Below are 15,758 nucleotides of genomic sequence, written 5' to 3' on the forward strand. Positions count from 1 at the left end.
GGATCCTGATTAACGACAGACTCACCTGTGTTTTACATCATAATACCAACATGTGTGATAAAACGTGGGATCCGTGGAGTCCATACATCTCCGTGCCCTAGTACTTCCTGATTTGGCTCTCTTCTCCTTCCCTCCTTTTCTCTCCTTCCCTCTTCTCTCCTCTTCCCTCCTCTCTCCCCTCCCCTCTCCTCTCCCCTGCAATCCCCTCCCCTCTCCTCTCCTTTCCTCTGCCATCTCCTCTTCCCTCCCCTCTCCCCTCCCCTTTCCCCTCCCCCCTCCTCTACCCTCTCCACTCCCCTGCACTCTCCTCTCTCCTCCTCTACCCTCTCCCCTGCCCTCCCCTCCCCTCTCCTCTCCCCTGCACTCCCCTCCCCTCTCCTTTCCTCTGCCATCTCCTCTTCCCTCCCCTCCCCTCTCCTCTACCCTCTCCACTCCCCTGCGCTCTCCTCTCTCCTCCTCTACCCTCTCCCCTGCCCTCCCCTCTACTCCCCTCTCCTTTCTTCTCCTCTCCTCCTCCTCCCCTCTACTCTCCTCCCCTTTCCCCTCCCCCTTCTCTTCTCTCCTCTCCTCCTCCTCTCTTCTCCTCTCCATCTCTCTCTCTTCTCACCTGCCCTGCCCTCCCCTCTCCCCTCCCCTCTCCCTTCTCCTCTTTTCTCTTCTCTCCTCCCCTCTCCTCTCCTTCTCTCCTCTTCTCCTCCCCTCTCCTCCTCCTCCCTTCCCTTTCTCCTCCTCCTCTCCTCTCCTCCTCCTCCCCTCTCCTCCTGTCCTCTCCTCCTCCTCCCCTCTCCTCCTCTCCTCTCCTCTCCTCCTCCTCCCTTCTCTTTCTCCTCTTCCTCTCCTCTCCTCCTCCTCCCCTCCCCTCTCCTCCTCTTCTATCCTCTTCTCCTCCTCTTCTCTCTTCTTCTCTCTTCTCTCCTCTCATTACTGTTACCCTCTTTTCTTCCTTTCTGCTGTCTCTTTTATTTTCCCATGTTCTGGTGCTAGTGTAGTTCCATGTTGTATGTGTTGTGCACTATGTGTGGTGTGTATGATGAATGCTCTGTGTGATCCATATGTCTCCTATTATTGCTTCCCCTGTACAAGGTGGACTTAATGCTGGGAATGTTCTATGTGACGTCTCCAGTCATTATTGCACACATTTCCTGCTTCCCTGCGGGATGTCTGTTGTTTATTCATCCGCCTGTTTGTTGGGGAGATTTCATACCTTATAACATGACACTTGTCTGTTACATTTTCTGTAACTTGAAAAATTTCAATATAAATATTAGAAAATAAATAGTTGGTTGCATAAGAGCTAGTTTTTTTTTTCTCAGTTTTTTTTAGTTATTTTTGATCTTTCATGGAAACCAAAGGAACGAATATTTTAATATTTCTTGGGGCTGCAGTTCCTCTGAACTCCACAAGGTGGTGATCTCACTTCTATCCAGAAAAGAAGTTATTATAGAACACAGACAGGAAGTGATGTCAGGTACAGACAGGAAGTGATGTCAGGTACAGACAGGAAGTAATCTGCAAAAAGACAGGAAGTTCCATACCATAGGAAGCAGCGAGGAGACAGTGGTCGAAGTAGCAGCAGAGGAGGTAATAAGATGTTATTTTATATTTACACCCAGTAACCCCCCATCATGTCCGTCCTCTTCCTCCATAGTCACGTCCGTCCTCTTCCTCCATAGTCACGTCCGTCCTCTTCCTCCATAGTCACGTCCGTCCTCTTCCTCCATAGTCACGTCCGTCCTCTTCCTCCATAGTCACGTCCGTCCTCTTCCTCCATAGTCACGTCCGTCCTCTTCCTCCATAGTCACGTCCGTCCTCTTCCTCCATAGTCACGTCCGTCCTCTTCCACCATAGTCACGTCCGTCCTCTTCCACCATAGTCACGTCCGTCCTCTTCCACCATAGTCACGTCCGTCCTCTTCCTCCATAGTCACGTCCGTCCTCTTCCTCCATAGTCATGTCCGTCCTCTTCCTCCATAGTCACTACAACGTCTTTTATCTCCAGCAGATGATGATACACACATATATAGTGTGGGATCCCAGATGAACCCCTTCAGGGGCAGAACATTCCCCCACTTCCGGGGCCGGAACATTCTCCTCATTGTGGAGATAAATTCTAGTAATGTGGTCCTCTAAACCAGTGGTTCTCAACCTTTCTAATGCCGCGACCCCTTAATACAGTTCCTCATGTTGTGGTGACCCCCAACCATAAAATTATTTTCGTTGCTACTTCATAACTGTAATTTTGCAGTGGGAGGAATAGTGTCCCATCGTTGGTATCAGTGGGAGGAATAGTGCCCCATCATTGGTGTCAGTGGGAGGAATAGTGCCCCATCATTGGTGTCAGTGGGAGGAATAGTGCCCCATCATTGGTGTCAGTGGGGGGAATAGTGCCCCATCGTTGGTGTCAGTGGGAGGAATAGTGCCCCATCATTGGTATCAGTGGGAGGAATAGTGCCCCATCGTTGGTGTCAGTGGGAGGAATAGTGCCCCATCATTGGTATCAGTGGGAGGAATAGTGCCCCATCATTGGTGTCAGTGGGAGGAATAGTGCCCCATCATTGGTGTCAGTGGGAGGAATAGTGCCCCATCATTGGTGTCAGTGGGAGGAATAGTGCCCCATCATTGGTGTCAGTGGGAGGAATAGTGCCCCATCATTGGTGTCAGTGGGAGGAATAGCACCCCATCATTGGTGTCAGTGGGAGGAATAGCGCCCCATCATTGGTGTCAGTGGGAGGAATAGTGCCCCATCATTGGTGTCAGTGGGAGGAATAGTGCCCCATCATTGGTATCAGTGGGAGGAATAGTGCCCCATCACTGATGTCAGTGTCAGGAATAGTGTCCCATCGTTGGTATCAGTGGGAGGAATAGTGCCCCATCATTGGTGTCAGTGGGAGGAATAGCACCCCATCATTGGTGTCAGTGGGAGGAATAGTGCCCCATCATTGGTGTCAGTGGGAGGAATAGTGCCCCATCATTGGTGTCAGTGGGAGGAATAGTGCCCCATCATTGGTATCAGTGGGAGGAATAGTGCCCCATCATTGGTATCAGTGGGAGGAATAGTGCCCCATCGTTGGTGTCAGTGGGAGGAATAGTGCCCCATCACTGATGTCAGTGTCAGGAATAGTGTCCCATCGTTGGTATCAGTGGGAGGAATAGTGCCCCATCGTTGGTGTCAGTGGGAGGAATAGTGTCCCATCGTTGGTATCAGTGGGAGGAATAGTGTCCCCATCATTGGTGTCAGTGGGAGGAATAGTGCCCCATCATTGGTATCAGTGGGAGGAATAGTGTCCCCATCATTGGTGTCAGCGGGAGGAATAGTGCTCCATCATTGGCATTAGTGGGAGGAATAGTGTCCCCATCATTGGTGTCAGAGGGAGGAATAGTGCTCCATCATTGGCATTAGTGGGAGGAATGGTGTCCCATCATTGGTGTCAGCGGGAGGAATAGTGTCCCATCATTGGCATTAGTGGGAGGAATAGTGTCCCATCATTGGTGTCAGTGGGAGGAATAGTGTCCCATCATTGGTGTCAGTGGGAGGAATAGTGCCCCATCATTGGTGTCAGTGGGAGGAATAGTGCCCCATCATTGGCATTAGTGGGAGGAATAGTGTCCCATCATTGGTGTCAGTGGGAGGAATAGTGTCCCATCATTGGTGTCAGTGGGAGGAATAGTGTCCCATCATTGGTGTCAGTGGGAGAAATAGTGCCCCATCATTGGTGTCAGTGGGAGGAATAGTGCCCCATCATTGGTATCAGTGGAGGAATAGTGCCCCATCATTGGCATTAGTGGGAGGAATAGTGTCCCATCATTGGTGTCAGTGGGAGGAATAGTGCCCCATCATTGGTGTCAGTGGAAGGAATAGTGCCCCATCGTTGGTGTCAGTGGGAGGAATAGTGCCCCATCATTGGTGTCAGTGGGAGGAATAGTGCCTCATCATTGGTGTCAGTGGGAGGAATAGTGCCCCATCATTGGTGTCAGTGGGAGGAATAGTGCCCCATCATTGGTGTCAGTGGGAGGAATAGTGTCCCATCATTGGTGTCAGTGGGAGGAATAGTGCCCCATCATTGGTGTCGGTGGGGGGAATAGTGCCCCATCGTTGGTGTCGGTGGGAGGAATAGTGCCCCATCGTTGGTGTCGGTGGGAGGAATAGTGCCCCATCGTTGGTGTCGGTGGGAGGAATAGTGCCCCATCATTGGTGTCGGTGGGAGGAATAGTGCCCCATCATTGATGTCAGTGTGGTGGAGGGGGAATAGTGCCCCATCATTGGGGTCAGGGGGGGGAATAGTGGCCCATCATTGGGGTCAGTGGGGGGGGGGAATAGTGCCCCATCCTTGGTGTCGGTGGGGGGAGGAATAGTGCCCCATTCTTGGTGTCAGTGGGGGGAGGAATAGTGCCCCATCGTTGGTGTCAGTGGGGGGAGGAATAGTGCCCCATCGTTGGTGTCAGTGGGAGGAATAGTGCCCCATCGTTGGTATTAGTGACACAAATGATGGGGCACTATCCCTCCCACTGACACCAATGATACTTACCTTGCTGACTCCTGCTCCAGCCTGGGCTCGCTCTCTCTCACTTACCTGTCAGCTGTCTTCCTTCTCTGGCCTCTCTCTTCACTCGCTCCTGCAGATCCCTCGATCTTCTTTGATCTCCGCGCGCTGGCGCTCGGCTCCTCCTCTCCAAGCTCCACCTCCTCGCCGGTGATTGGCCGCCTGTGTGCCTCTCCTGAGCTACAGTTCCGGTGGCCAATCAGCGGCGAGGAGGCGGAGCTGTTGAGTGATCCCGGAGGTGTGGCCATGTGACAGGGGCAGCATATCATCCCGCCCACAGATCGCCTGAGACAGGAGCGGTGTCTCGGTTCCTAAGACCATCGGAAATATGTGTTTTCCGATGGTCTTAGGCGACCCCTGTGAAATGGTCGTTCGACCCCCAAAGGGGTCGCGACCCCCAGGTTGAGAACCGCTGCTCTAAACAAACAGCACTGACAATAAATAGACAAGACAAGGACCATCCTGACCATACATGGCCTACAAAGGGCAATGATGACACTACACAGGCAGCCAATGGGCAATCATTACACTATGCAGCCAACACAATGATGGAGTGCCGGGGTCAGGAGTATGGAGCATAGAGCCCCTTACATTGCTGGGAAGGAGGAAGAAAACATTCCCCAGCCTGCCATGAAGAATATGTTCCATCATTGGTGTCAGAGGGAGGAAAATACTGAGGGGTCTGAGCAAAGTAGAGGAGCTGAGGGGGTCTCTCAGGGGTTACTGAGGATGAGGAACTTTGGGGCCCCTGAGGGGGTAGTGGAGTTCAAGGGCTTTTAGGGGTTTGAGTAGCTGAAGGAATCTGGTAGGATAGGGTTGGCAGGGAGCAGGGCTCTGAGGAAAGAGACGTTTGTCAGGCTCAGGGGGACACTGAGGTAGGGAGGGGGGCTCTTGGTCTCTGATTGTCCTCTTACCTGCACTTACTTTCCAGACCTCCTTACAGAACTCCTGCCAGGAAAGGAAGACAACCTTCACCTTCTTACCATCTCACTGGTCAAATAATATATTCCAAGATACCAAGTGGAATGAAGGAGGGCGGACCTTCACCACTTGGTGGGCACTTGTTCTTAGAGGAGGTCTGTTGGTGCATTATCAACTAAAAGGTAGTCAGGGGTCAGTGCTGAACATCTTCAGGAGACACTCCAATACCTTCCCATGACACAGGCTCTGGCAGTGCCCGGTGCTGGAATTCAGAGCCCCAGGAACCCACCACCACTCTGTACAATGTCCTGGATATTACAGTATACTTGGTATCCAAACCTGTCCCCCTCCTGTCCTCCTTCTACCCACACTAGGCTGTCATTGGAGGGAAGAGAACAGGCTCCTCCCCCACAGCTCTCTACTCCACCAGCACCATCCTCCTGCTATCCCATCCAAGCTCTTCTTTTACTGCAGAGAGTGACAGTGACATCACTCCTGTCAGTCAGCAGGCTGCCACAGATTGGAGCCTTGCAGTCGGAGTTCTGCCAATTATCCTGATTTTCCAGCAACTCCGGCCAAAAGTCATCAAGTTCCCCTTCCTGGACCTCATGATGAGCCGACATTGACCTCACAGCACTGCCTCAGAGCAAACAAGTCATAGGAAGGATTGTATTTATCATTCCTTGTCTGCAGATCTAATACTCATCAAAACCAGTTCAGAGACCAAACAAACCCAACAGAGAAAAGGGGATTTCTGATCTGGCAGGACAAGAGGGTCCCGGGACCTCAAATATGCATCAAACACTAAACTGTCCAAACAAAATGTGTTCCCATGGGGGGAGTAATTCTTCCATGTCCAGCAACCCTCCTATTCCCCCCTCACATCCACATCCTATTATTGTGTGACCAATACCATCCAAATCATTCTTACTTTCATTTCCCAAAGTTATCCGTCTACAAGGAGACCTGTATAGATCACATGATGGCACCAATGAGGATGGAGGAGGACCGGAGTCACATGACTGAGAAGATACTAAACCTCACCCTGGAGATCATCTACCTGCTGACCGGAGAGGTGAGGAGGATTCTGGGAGGTCACATGACATCACTCTCATCTCTATTAATAAAACACAGACCTGACCGGAGAGGTGAGGAGGATTCTGGGAGGTCACATGACATCACTCTCAACTTTTTTAATAAAACACAGACCTGACCGGAGAGGTGAGGAGGATTCTGGGAGGTCACATGACAGCACTCTTATGTCTATTAATAATACACAGTGTGACGATTGCGATATCAAATCTCTGCCCCTCTCACCAGACTCGTGACCGAAGGACTAGCCAATCTAAAACCGCGATGTCAGGTGCGTAACAATGCCACGCCCAGCTGCACCCTGCACAATGATTTTCCAGCTAACTGGACCACAAATCTATGTACCGGCAGCCTGAGCACGATAGTTACTGGGTCAGGTTAATTACGCAATTAACCCTTCACATTGCCCCAACCTCCTTTTTGTACAGAGAAAGAGGAAACTCGGCAATATCAGCAATAACACTAGGGTGGTTGAAATAATCATCTGTATACCACTGTCACTGCAGACAGGTTATACAGAGGGTTAAACACACACAGTAGCGCTCTTCAGCGGCAGGAATTCTTAAGTTGCATTAAAGAGCTTTAGAAACAGTTCAACACTTTCAGAAAGTAAGATTTATTACTAAAAGGTCAAAAGGGTGCAATAAAAAGATTTACAGAAAAAAGATGTAACCAATATATATATATAAATATATAGAGAGCAATAACACCGCAAAGAGATAACAGAAGTTTAGGTAGATGAGTACTAGCCAAAAAGCCTTGGGTTATGCAGTTTCAAGTCTCATGAGCCAATTTCTTGGCTCTACTGCTAGTCTCGATGTTAAAAGCAGGAGAATCTTCTCTTCTCTCATCCACACTCCAAGCATAACAGCCTTTTTCTAGCAAATCCCAGCAGGGTGTCTCTTTGGAGTAGTAACCAATGGTCTCCTTTTGGGGAGGGGTGTTGGGTGGAGACCTAAGTTACAAGCAGAATCTCTCCTAGCTTATATTTTGGCTCATAACTTTTCCTAGGTACATTTGCCGGCCTGGTCACTAGTATATTAATACTCAGCCACATCTGCAGAATGGTTAGAGATGAAACATGAAATATGCACTTAAATGGTTCAAGAGATATACTTTTCTGCTTTTCTCTGTAGGTCAGCTAAGGGGTGTCACATACCAGGAGAATGGTCTCAAACTGAGCCTTCTGAATATAGGCTCCATGTTTAGGTAGTTATGTTCTAAGTGAAGATATCAACTTATATGTAAAGTGAGTTTTTAAAAGTAAGTCTGTGTTTACAACCCCTTGGAAGGTCTTTTGAAGTTCAGTGACCCTTCTCATCACTCAGGCCACATGTCACCCCACAGCACGGGAGGGGGATGAGAGATCTACAAGATGGAGGGGGTAGCCTGCTTTGGGAGTTAGAAATGGTATAACATAGAAAATTATTAACAAAACGGAGGGCCGCGTCAGTCTCTGTGTGCACGATTCCTACACACAGACCTGACCGGAGAGGTGAGGAGGATTCTGGGAGGTCACATGACATCACACAGACCTGACCGGAGAGGTGAGGAGGATTCTGGGAGGTCACATGACATCACACAGACCTGACCTGACCGGAGAGGTGAGGAGGATTCTGGGATTCTAACATGATATTCTTATTGGTTCCTCAATACAGAGATTTCCTCTTCTGAAGTCAGGTGATCATATGACCATCACAGTGCCTCCATGTGACTCCCTAAACCCTGAGAGACACAACATGCAGAAGATTCTAGAAGTCACCAAGAAGATGATGGAGCTGCTGACAGGAGAGGTGAGCGGTGCCGGCAATTCTGGGACATTCTCCAGTAACAGACAAGGGATGTGTCTGGATGGTGACTGTATCATTGTGTGTGTCAGGTTCCTATAAGGTGTCAGGGTGTCACTGTCTATTTCTCCATGGAGGAGTGGGAGTATTTAGAAGGACACAAGGATCTCTACAAGGACGTCATGATGGACAATCAGCCGCCCCTCACATCACCGGGTAAGAGGAGACTTTATTGTAAAGGAGAGAGCAGTACGGAGGATCCACCTAGATCCCCCATCATCTGATAAACACATAGAAACAATGGATTCAGTCAGTGTGTGTGTTTCCTACAGATGGATCCAGTCATGGGAACCCACCAGAGAGATGTCCCCGTCCTCTGTATTCCCGGGATTCCACACAGGAAGGTCACACCATCCCTCACCATCATCAGGTAGATGAGGAACAATCACTGATAGTATCATTAGGATCTGTACATTATCTGCATTGTTACCATTGATGGCATTTTTATTATATATTCAGAGTGGAAACCTGAGAGAATTTGAGGTTGAAGAAGAAGAGGCGTATGTGAGGGATGATCAGCAGTCTATGGAGGAGGATGGAATAACGGGGACATTTATAGAGGAGGACACTCCTACAGAGATCAGCACAGGTGGGTCATGAACACTAAATCCATTCCTCCACCCATACTGTTCACTGATTGGTCCAGAGTAGGGCGGGGACTGGGTGATATCAGCCTGTAATCCCCTGGTCACTTTCCTGAGCTGTGTTCCCCGTCCTGTATTCCTGGATTTCTCTCGGATAATCTTCCTTCTCTGTGCTGCAGACACAATTTATGTATCTAGACTGGATTTATGGAGGTTCTGGGGTTCAGCTGGCAGCAAAATGTTCATTTTCATCATAGATGTTACTAGACCTAGGCACCTGGGGTGTGTGCTATTGATCTTCTGCTCCATGCCCGGATCTAGTAAGATCTCTGACAGAACATTTCTCCCAGGGTTCCTTGCTCTGGTCTGCTGGCTGTGCCGGGTGGAGGGATATGTCTGTAGTGTCTCAGACCCAAGTCACTGAGTGCAGTCTCAGGAGATGGGAGGCAGCGGTGTGGGATCTCTGCAACTTGTCTACAGTAGACATTTAAAGTGGTTGTAATCCCTCCATATACTCAGTGCAGTGACTGGCCTCAGGTGATACACAGAGATAAAACAAATCCTACATATGTTGCACCTTTTTATCTGCAGCAATCTCTTCTCTACAACTGTTCAAAGCCCAGAATGTATACAGCTTGTCTGAGAAGTCAGAAAAAAAGAGACAGAGAGATAAAGTCACATTCTGCAGAGTTCAGTGAGGTGAGCTCTAAAGGTGATTGGAGGGAAGGTACACACAGCACACAGGAACAGAGCTGAGGCTGTCAATCACAGACTGTGTGCTGGAGCTTCTCCCCTTTCACATTTTTTCTCTTGGTGTCAGGAAGACTTGTCAGAAGTGATTCATGCTGATCGCAGAGGAAGGAGATAGCAGACAGAAGTGGCTCTTATTGCTCTGGAGTGAGACAAGTACACACTATAGAGGGATATGTTTGTTCATATTCCATGTCTGAGGGTTACAACCCCTGTAAGTGATCTCTGATTACTAAACACCAATTTGATGTGATCCTTACACTATTTATTAGTGTGGCCCCTTGTCCTGAATAGAGGTACTATGTGGGTTTAGTTTGTGGCTGGGCTGTACTTGGCTCAGGCTGATTGTATAGTTCTTCACTTGGTTTCTCCCTAAGTTTAGGTTGTCTTGTGATGTCTCACTGTGGCCAGTAGATGTCACTGCTATCACTGGACATAGGATGAGGTGGCGGCTGCATTCCTTTTCTTTGGCTTTTTTCCCTGTTTTCTCCTGGTGATCTGGCCAGTAACACACCTTCTGTATTAGAGCGCCCCCGCTGTGGAGGCAGCAGCATGGTCAGTCTGGGGGGAGGGGAGTGTTAGATGTATTAGCAGATTTAAAACAGTAACTAATTGAAGCCAAACTCCAGCTCACACTTCATAATCAGTTTCATCAAACAGTTTTTTTCTTTTGGGATAAAAGTTTTACATGAATAAATAAAAGCTGCTCATTGTAAGCCCCCTGTCAGTGGTAAATGGTCTGCCTCATCCCTGGAACTGATACATTCTGCTGCAGAGTTTTATAAAACAGATTTACTGGCTAGATCACCAGATGAATATAGAAGAAAACGAATACTGTTTAGTCCTAACTTTTGTATCCCGTATGATAAGTTGTACATTACATACAGTGAAGGAAATGTGTATTTGCTCCCCGACTGATGGTGAATGTTCGCCCCGCACACAGAAATGATCGGTCTAACAATGGAATGTTCGCCCCTCACACAGAAATTATCGGTCTAACAATGGAATGTTCGCCCCTCACACAGAAATGATCGGTCTAACAATGGAATGTTTGCCCCTCACACAGAAATGATCGGTCTAACAATGGAATGTTCGGTGTAACACTGAGAGACAGAATACAACAACAAATTCAGCAGAAATGCGTCTAACAAATGATGACTGATCTGCATGTTCATGAGGGAAAGAAGGATTTGATCCCCTATCATTCAGCAGGATTTCTGGCTCCCAGGTGTCTTTCATACAGCTAATAAGCTGAGATTAGAAGCAGTCTCTTAAAGGGAGTGCTGCTAATCTCATTGTGTTACCTGTATAAAGACACCTGTCCACAGGAGCAATCAAACCATCAGATTCCAAACCCTCCACCATGGCAAAGACCAAAGAGCTGTCCAAGGATGTCAGGGACAAGATTGTAGACCTACACAAGGCTGGACTGGGCTACCAAACTATGGCCAAGCAGCTTGGTGAGAAGGTGACAACAGTTGGTGCAATCATTCACAAATGGAAGAAACACAAAACAAGTGTCAGTCTCCCTAGGTCTGGTGCACCATGCAAGATCTCACCTCGTGGGGTGTCAATGATCATGAGAACAGTGAGGAATCATCCCAGAACTACACGTGAGGATCTTGTCAATGATCTCCAGGCAGCTGGGACCACAGTCACCAAGAAAACAATTGGTAACACACTACGCCGACAAGGACTGAAATCCTGCAGTGCCCGCAAGGTCCCTCTGCTCAAGAAAGCCCATGTCCAGGCCCGTCTGAAGTCTGCCACTGAACATCTGAATGATGCAGAGGAGGACTGGTGGGAAGTGTTGTGGTCAGAGGAGACCAAAATCCAGCTCTTTGGCATCAACTCAACTCATTGTTTGGAGGAGGAGGAATGCTGCCTATGACCCCAAGAACACCATCCCAACTGTGAAACATGGTGGTGGAAACATTCTGCTTTGGGACAGGACAACTGCACCGCATCAAAGGGACGATGGATGGGGCAATGTACAGTCTAATCTTGGGTGAGAACCTTCTTCCCTCAGCCAGGGCATTGAAAATGGGTGGTGGATGGGTGTTCCAGCATGACAATGACCCAAAACACACGGCCAAGGCAACAAAGGAGGGGCTCAAGAAGAAGCACATTAAGGCCCTGGAGTGGCCTAGCCAGTCTCCAGACCTTCATCCGATTGAAAATCTGTGGAGGGAGCTGAAAGTTCGAGTTGTCAAACGTCATACACCAAACCTTAATGACTTGGAGAGGATCTGCCAAGAGGAGTGGGCCAAAATCCCTCCTGAGATGTGTGCGAACCTGGGGGCCAACTCCAGGAAACGTCTGACCTCTGTGATTGCCAACAAGGGATTTGCCACCAAGTACTAAGTCATGTTTTGTGAAGGGGATCCAATCCTTCTTTCCCTCATGAACATGCAGATCCGTCATCATTTGTTAGACGCATTTCTGCTGAATTTGTTGTATTCTGTCTCTCGGTGTTACACCGAACATTCAATTGTTAGACCGATCATTTCTGTGTGAGGGGCGAACATTCAACATCAGCAGGGGAGCAAATACACATTTCCTTCACTTTAGGCCTTAATTATTTTCCACCCATTTCCTCCCAGCTGGACATTTTATATCGGATGATGTGATTGGAGCACAGACTTTTACATGGTGATAATAATGTGATAACATCCTCCAACTTTGGACCCTTAAACAGAAAGTGATAATGAGGGAGGAGTCAATACCCCAATGATGGTGGTCTTCAGGATCAGTCCAGTCTTCATCTTGGTTGTTCTCCCCCCATCCTCACTCTCTGACCTCTGGTGGGGCTCAGCCCCGCTGTTCTTCATGACTAAATCATGGAGTAAATAGGGAAGTGCAGTACTTCTTGTGTTGGGAAGATGGCGATGAGTGATAGAGGGGGTGGGGACCCTCGTCCTATAATCCCCTCATCACTGTCCCTCCTATAAAAGACAGTTCTGGTTGTTTCCTCACTCTCTGACTAAGGTCCATGAATAAAGAAATGACCTGGTAGGAGATCAGAGGAGCCATTTCCTAGTTCCCTTGAGGGTGGAATTGTAAACTCCTCAGAGACCAAGCTGCCTGATGTGGGCGGAGTCCTGGTTTGGGGGAACCAATCAGCTCCTGTCTAGTAATCCTCTTTGTCTTTGTATTTTAGTCCATGGCCGGGAGATGAGGAAAACCTCCGAGGATTGTCTCACTTTGTCTCCAGACTGTGAAGTAGAAGATGAGGACATCACACAGTATAGTCCAGGAGAAAACCCGGCTCCCTCCAATGTCCATCCGGCACCACCCAGTGTAGATGGACCATCGGATTCCTCGTATCCTGAGGAACCTCAGACTGTGCGGGACCAGGCCGGCCTTCCAATAGGGAAGAGCTTCTCCTGTACTGAGTGCGGGAAATGTTTCTGTTATAAATCCCATCTTAATGTGCATAAAAGAACTCACAGGGGGGAGAAGCCGTATTGCTGTCCTGAGTGCGGGAAATGTTTCCGTTTTAAATGTCGTCTTAATGAGCATAAAACATCTCACACAGGAGAGAAGCCACATTCCTGTCCTGAGTGCGGGAAATGTTTTTCACAGAAGTGCAATCTTTCCAGACATCAGAGATCTCACAAGGGGGAGAAGCCATTTTCTTGTCCTGAGTGTGGGAAAAGTTTTGTAGCAAAATCAGATCTTGTTAAGCATCAAAGATCTCACACAGGAAAAAGACCTTATATCTGTCCTAAGTGTAGAAAATGTTTCTCAGAGAAGTCTGATCTTTACAGACATCAGAGATCTCACACAGGGGAAAAGCCATATTCCTGTGCAGAGTGTGGGAAATGTTTTTCAGACAAGTCCAGTCTTTACAGACATCATAGATCTCACACGGGGGAGAAGCCATATGCCTGTCCTGAGTGCGGGAAATGTTTTTCAATGAGGTTCCATGTTTACAGTCATCAGAGAACTCACACAGGGGAGAAGCCACTTTCCTGTTCTGAGTGCGGGAAATGTTTTTCTGATAAGTCCAGTCTTCGTATTCATCAGAGATTGCACACGGGGGAGAAACCATTTTCCTGTCCTGAATGTGGGAAATGTTTTTCAGAGAAGTCTAATCTTCACGCACATCAAAGATCTCACACGGGGGAGAAGCCATATGCTTGTCCTGAGTGTGGGAAATGTTTTTCACAGAAATCCAATCTTTACACACATCAGAGATCTCACACGGGGGAGAAGCCGTATGCCTGTTGTGAGTGTGGGAAATGTTTTTCAGTGAAGTCCAATCTTTACAAACATCAGAGATGTCACACGGGGGAGAAGCCACTTTCCTGTCCTGAGTGAGGGAAATGTTCCTCACTGAAGTCCCGTCTTCCTGCACATCAGGGGTCCCACACAACCCTGGAGGTGTATTAGTGCCTTGAGTGCGGGAAATGTCTTCTAGATGAATGTTGCTGGACATCCCAGCTCTCATGTGGGGAAGAAGCACACCCTGATATACACCTCAGATATACTCCATGGCTGATCTTCATCATGGAAGAAACAGTTGATAAGGAGATCAGAGGTCCCCAAAGACATGGATGAAGTGTGGGACCGGGTTGGCTATTGATAGCAGCTCAGTGGTTAGCCCTTCTGCCTGGCAGTACTCGGGTCATTAGTTTGAATCCCAACCATGGCACCACCTGCCTGGAGTTTGCATGTTCTCCCTGTGCCTGCATGGGTCTCCTCCAGGTACTCTGGTTTCTTCCCACATGCCAAAGACATGCTGGTAGGTATATTGTCCCCTAGTATGTGTATGTATGAATGTGAGTTAGGGACCTTAGATTGTACGCTCCTCGGGGGCGGGGACTGATGGGAATGAACAATTTATGTATAAATGAACAGTGCTATAGAAGTACCTGTAATAAATATGGAGTCATCGCCTCTCATTGGCTGAGTATATTTATGGTGGAAGCTTTCACAAACACTTAGAGGTTTAGTAAAAAAAAAAAAAGTTAGAAGGAATGTGAGTGACATTCGCCCGGCCATGACGAATATTAGGCATACTTTATTTCACACTCTGATTCCTTTGGCTCCATCTAGTGGCCATAATGTGGTATTGTGCCATTAGTGATTGCTGTATTTCAGGAAAAATCCACTATTATGTCCAATATTTAGAGGGCAATGTTATTACCAGGCTGCAGCTAGGGGGAGCTCTAATGTCACCCCAGCAGAGGGATCCCATCTAGTCCACATTAACCCTCTCACTGCCAGAGCTGTTTCTGCATGATTTTGCACACATGGGAAAATGCAGATTTTGGTCCTGAAGATGAGATAAACCCCCAAACATCTATTCTGTGACATCAGAGGCCCTGGAGAATAAAATGGTGGTGATTGTTAAGGTGTTCCCCGTACACAGATTCCCCTTCATATCCGCCTTTATTTCCTCCTTTCCCCCATTTTCTATGTTGAGATCTTTTCTACAATACTTTGTTATAATAATGGAACACGTTGTGTATTGTATTGTACACCAATAATAATGACTCCGCCCCCACATTCCAGACAAGAGATCTTCCTGACCAATCGGATTTCTGCCTTTACTATTTCCTGGTTATTTTTGTAATCTTGTTAAAAGTGAAATTGTAATAAAAATGTATTGAATGAAAACAAAATGGTGTGTGTGTGCAATGATGACAAAGCTGTGTATCCAGAAACGGCTGGTCGGTGACACTTCCATATACAGCCCAATGAAGTGACAAGGAAGCCCTAGAACCCTTTGGAGGAACCCTGGCTGAGAAAGGCTGGACTAGGCAGTCACATATCTCTGCCCCCCTTGCAGGGTTCCCAACCCTCCGGGACTTTTATTCCTGACACAACATGAACATTTGCTGACGGAGGACATGTTTTTACTGACATCCTGAAAAATGACAGAACTCCTGTTAGGATTATTATTATTATTATACAGTATTTATATAGCACCAAAGGGTATGCTCAGCGCTGTACAGTAGCGGGGGGGACAGAACATGAGACAAGACAGTAACAATACAATACACGAGGGGTTTGAGG

General features: G+C 48.0%; 1 protein-coding gene across 1 annotated transcript in view; it reads left to right on the top strand.

Moving 5' to 3' along the window:
* Positions 1-15,364, top strand: part of LOC149451659 (uncharacterized) — a 285,430-nt gene extending 270,066 nt beyond the window's left edge. Inside the window, exon 13 of the mRNA XM_089690355.1 lies at positions 13,411-15,364. Within this exon, the coding sequence (XP_089546481.1) occupies positions 13,411-14,057 (647 nt within the window). The 3' untranslated portion in view covers positions 14,058-15,364. The remainder of the gene's footprint in view (positions 1-13,410) is intronic.
* The last annotated feature ends 394 nt before the right edge of the window (positions 15,365-15,758 follow it).

Source organism: Staurois parvus, unplaced genomic scaffold, assembly GCF_062004578.1.
Source record: "Staurois parvus isolate SC_StPar_1 unplaced genomic scaffold, SC_StPar_1.0 ptg000526l, whole genome shotgun sequence".
Taxonomy (NCBI): Eukaryota; Metazoa; Chordata; class Amphibia; order Anura; family Ranidae; genus Staurois; species Staurois parvus.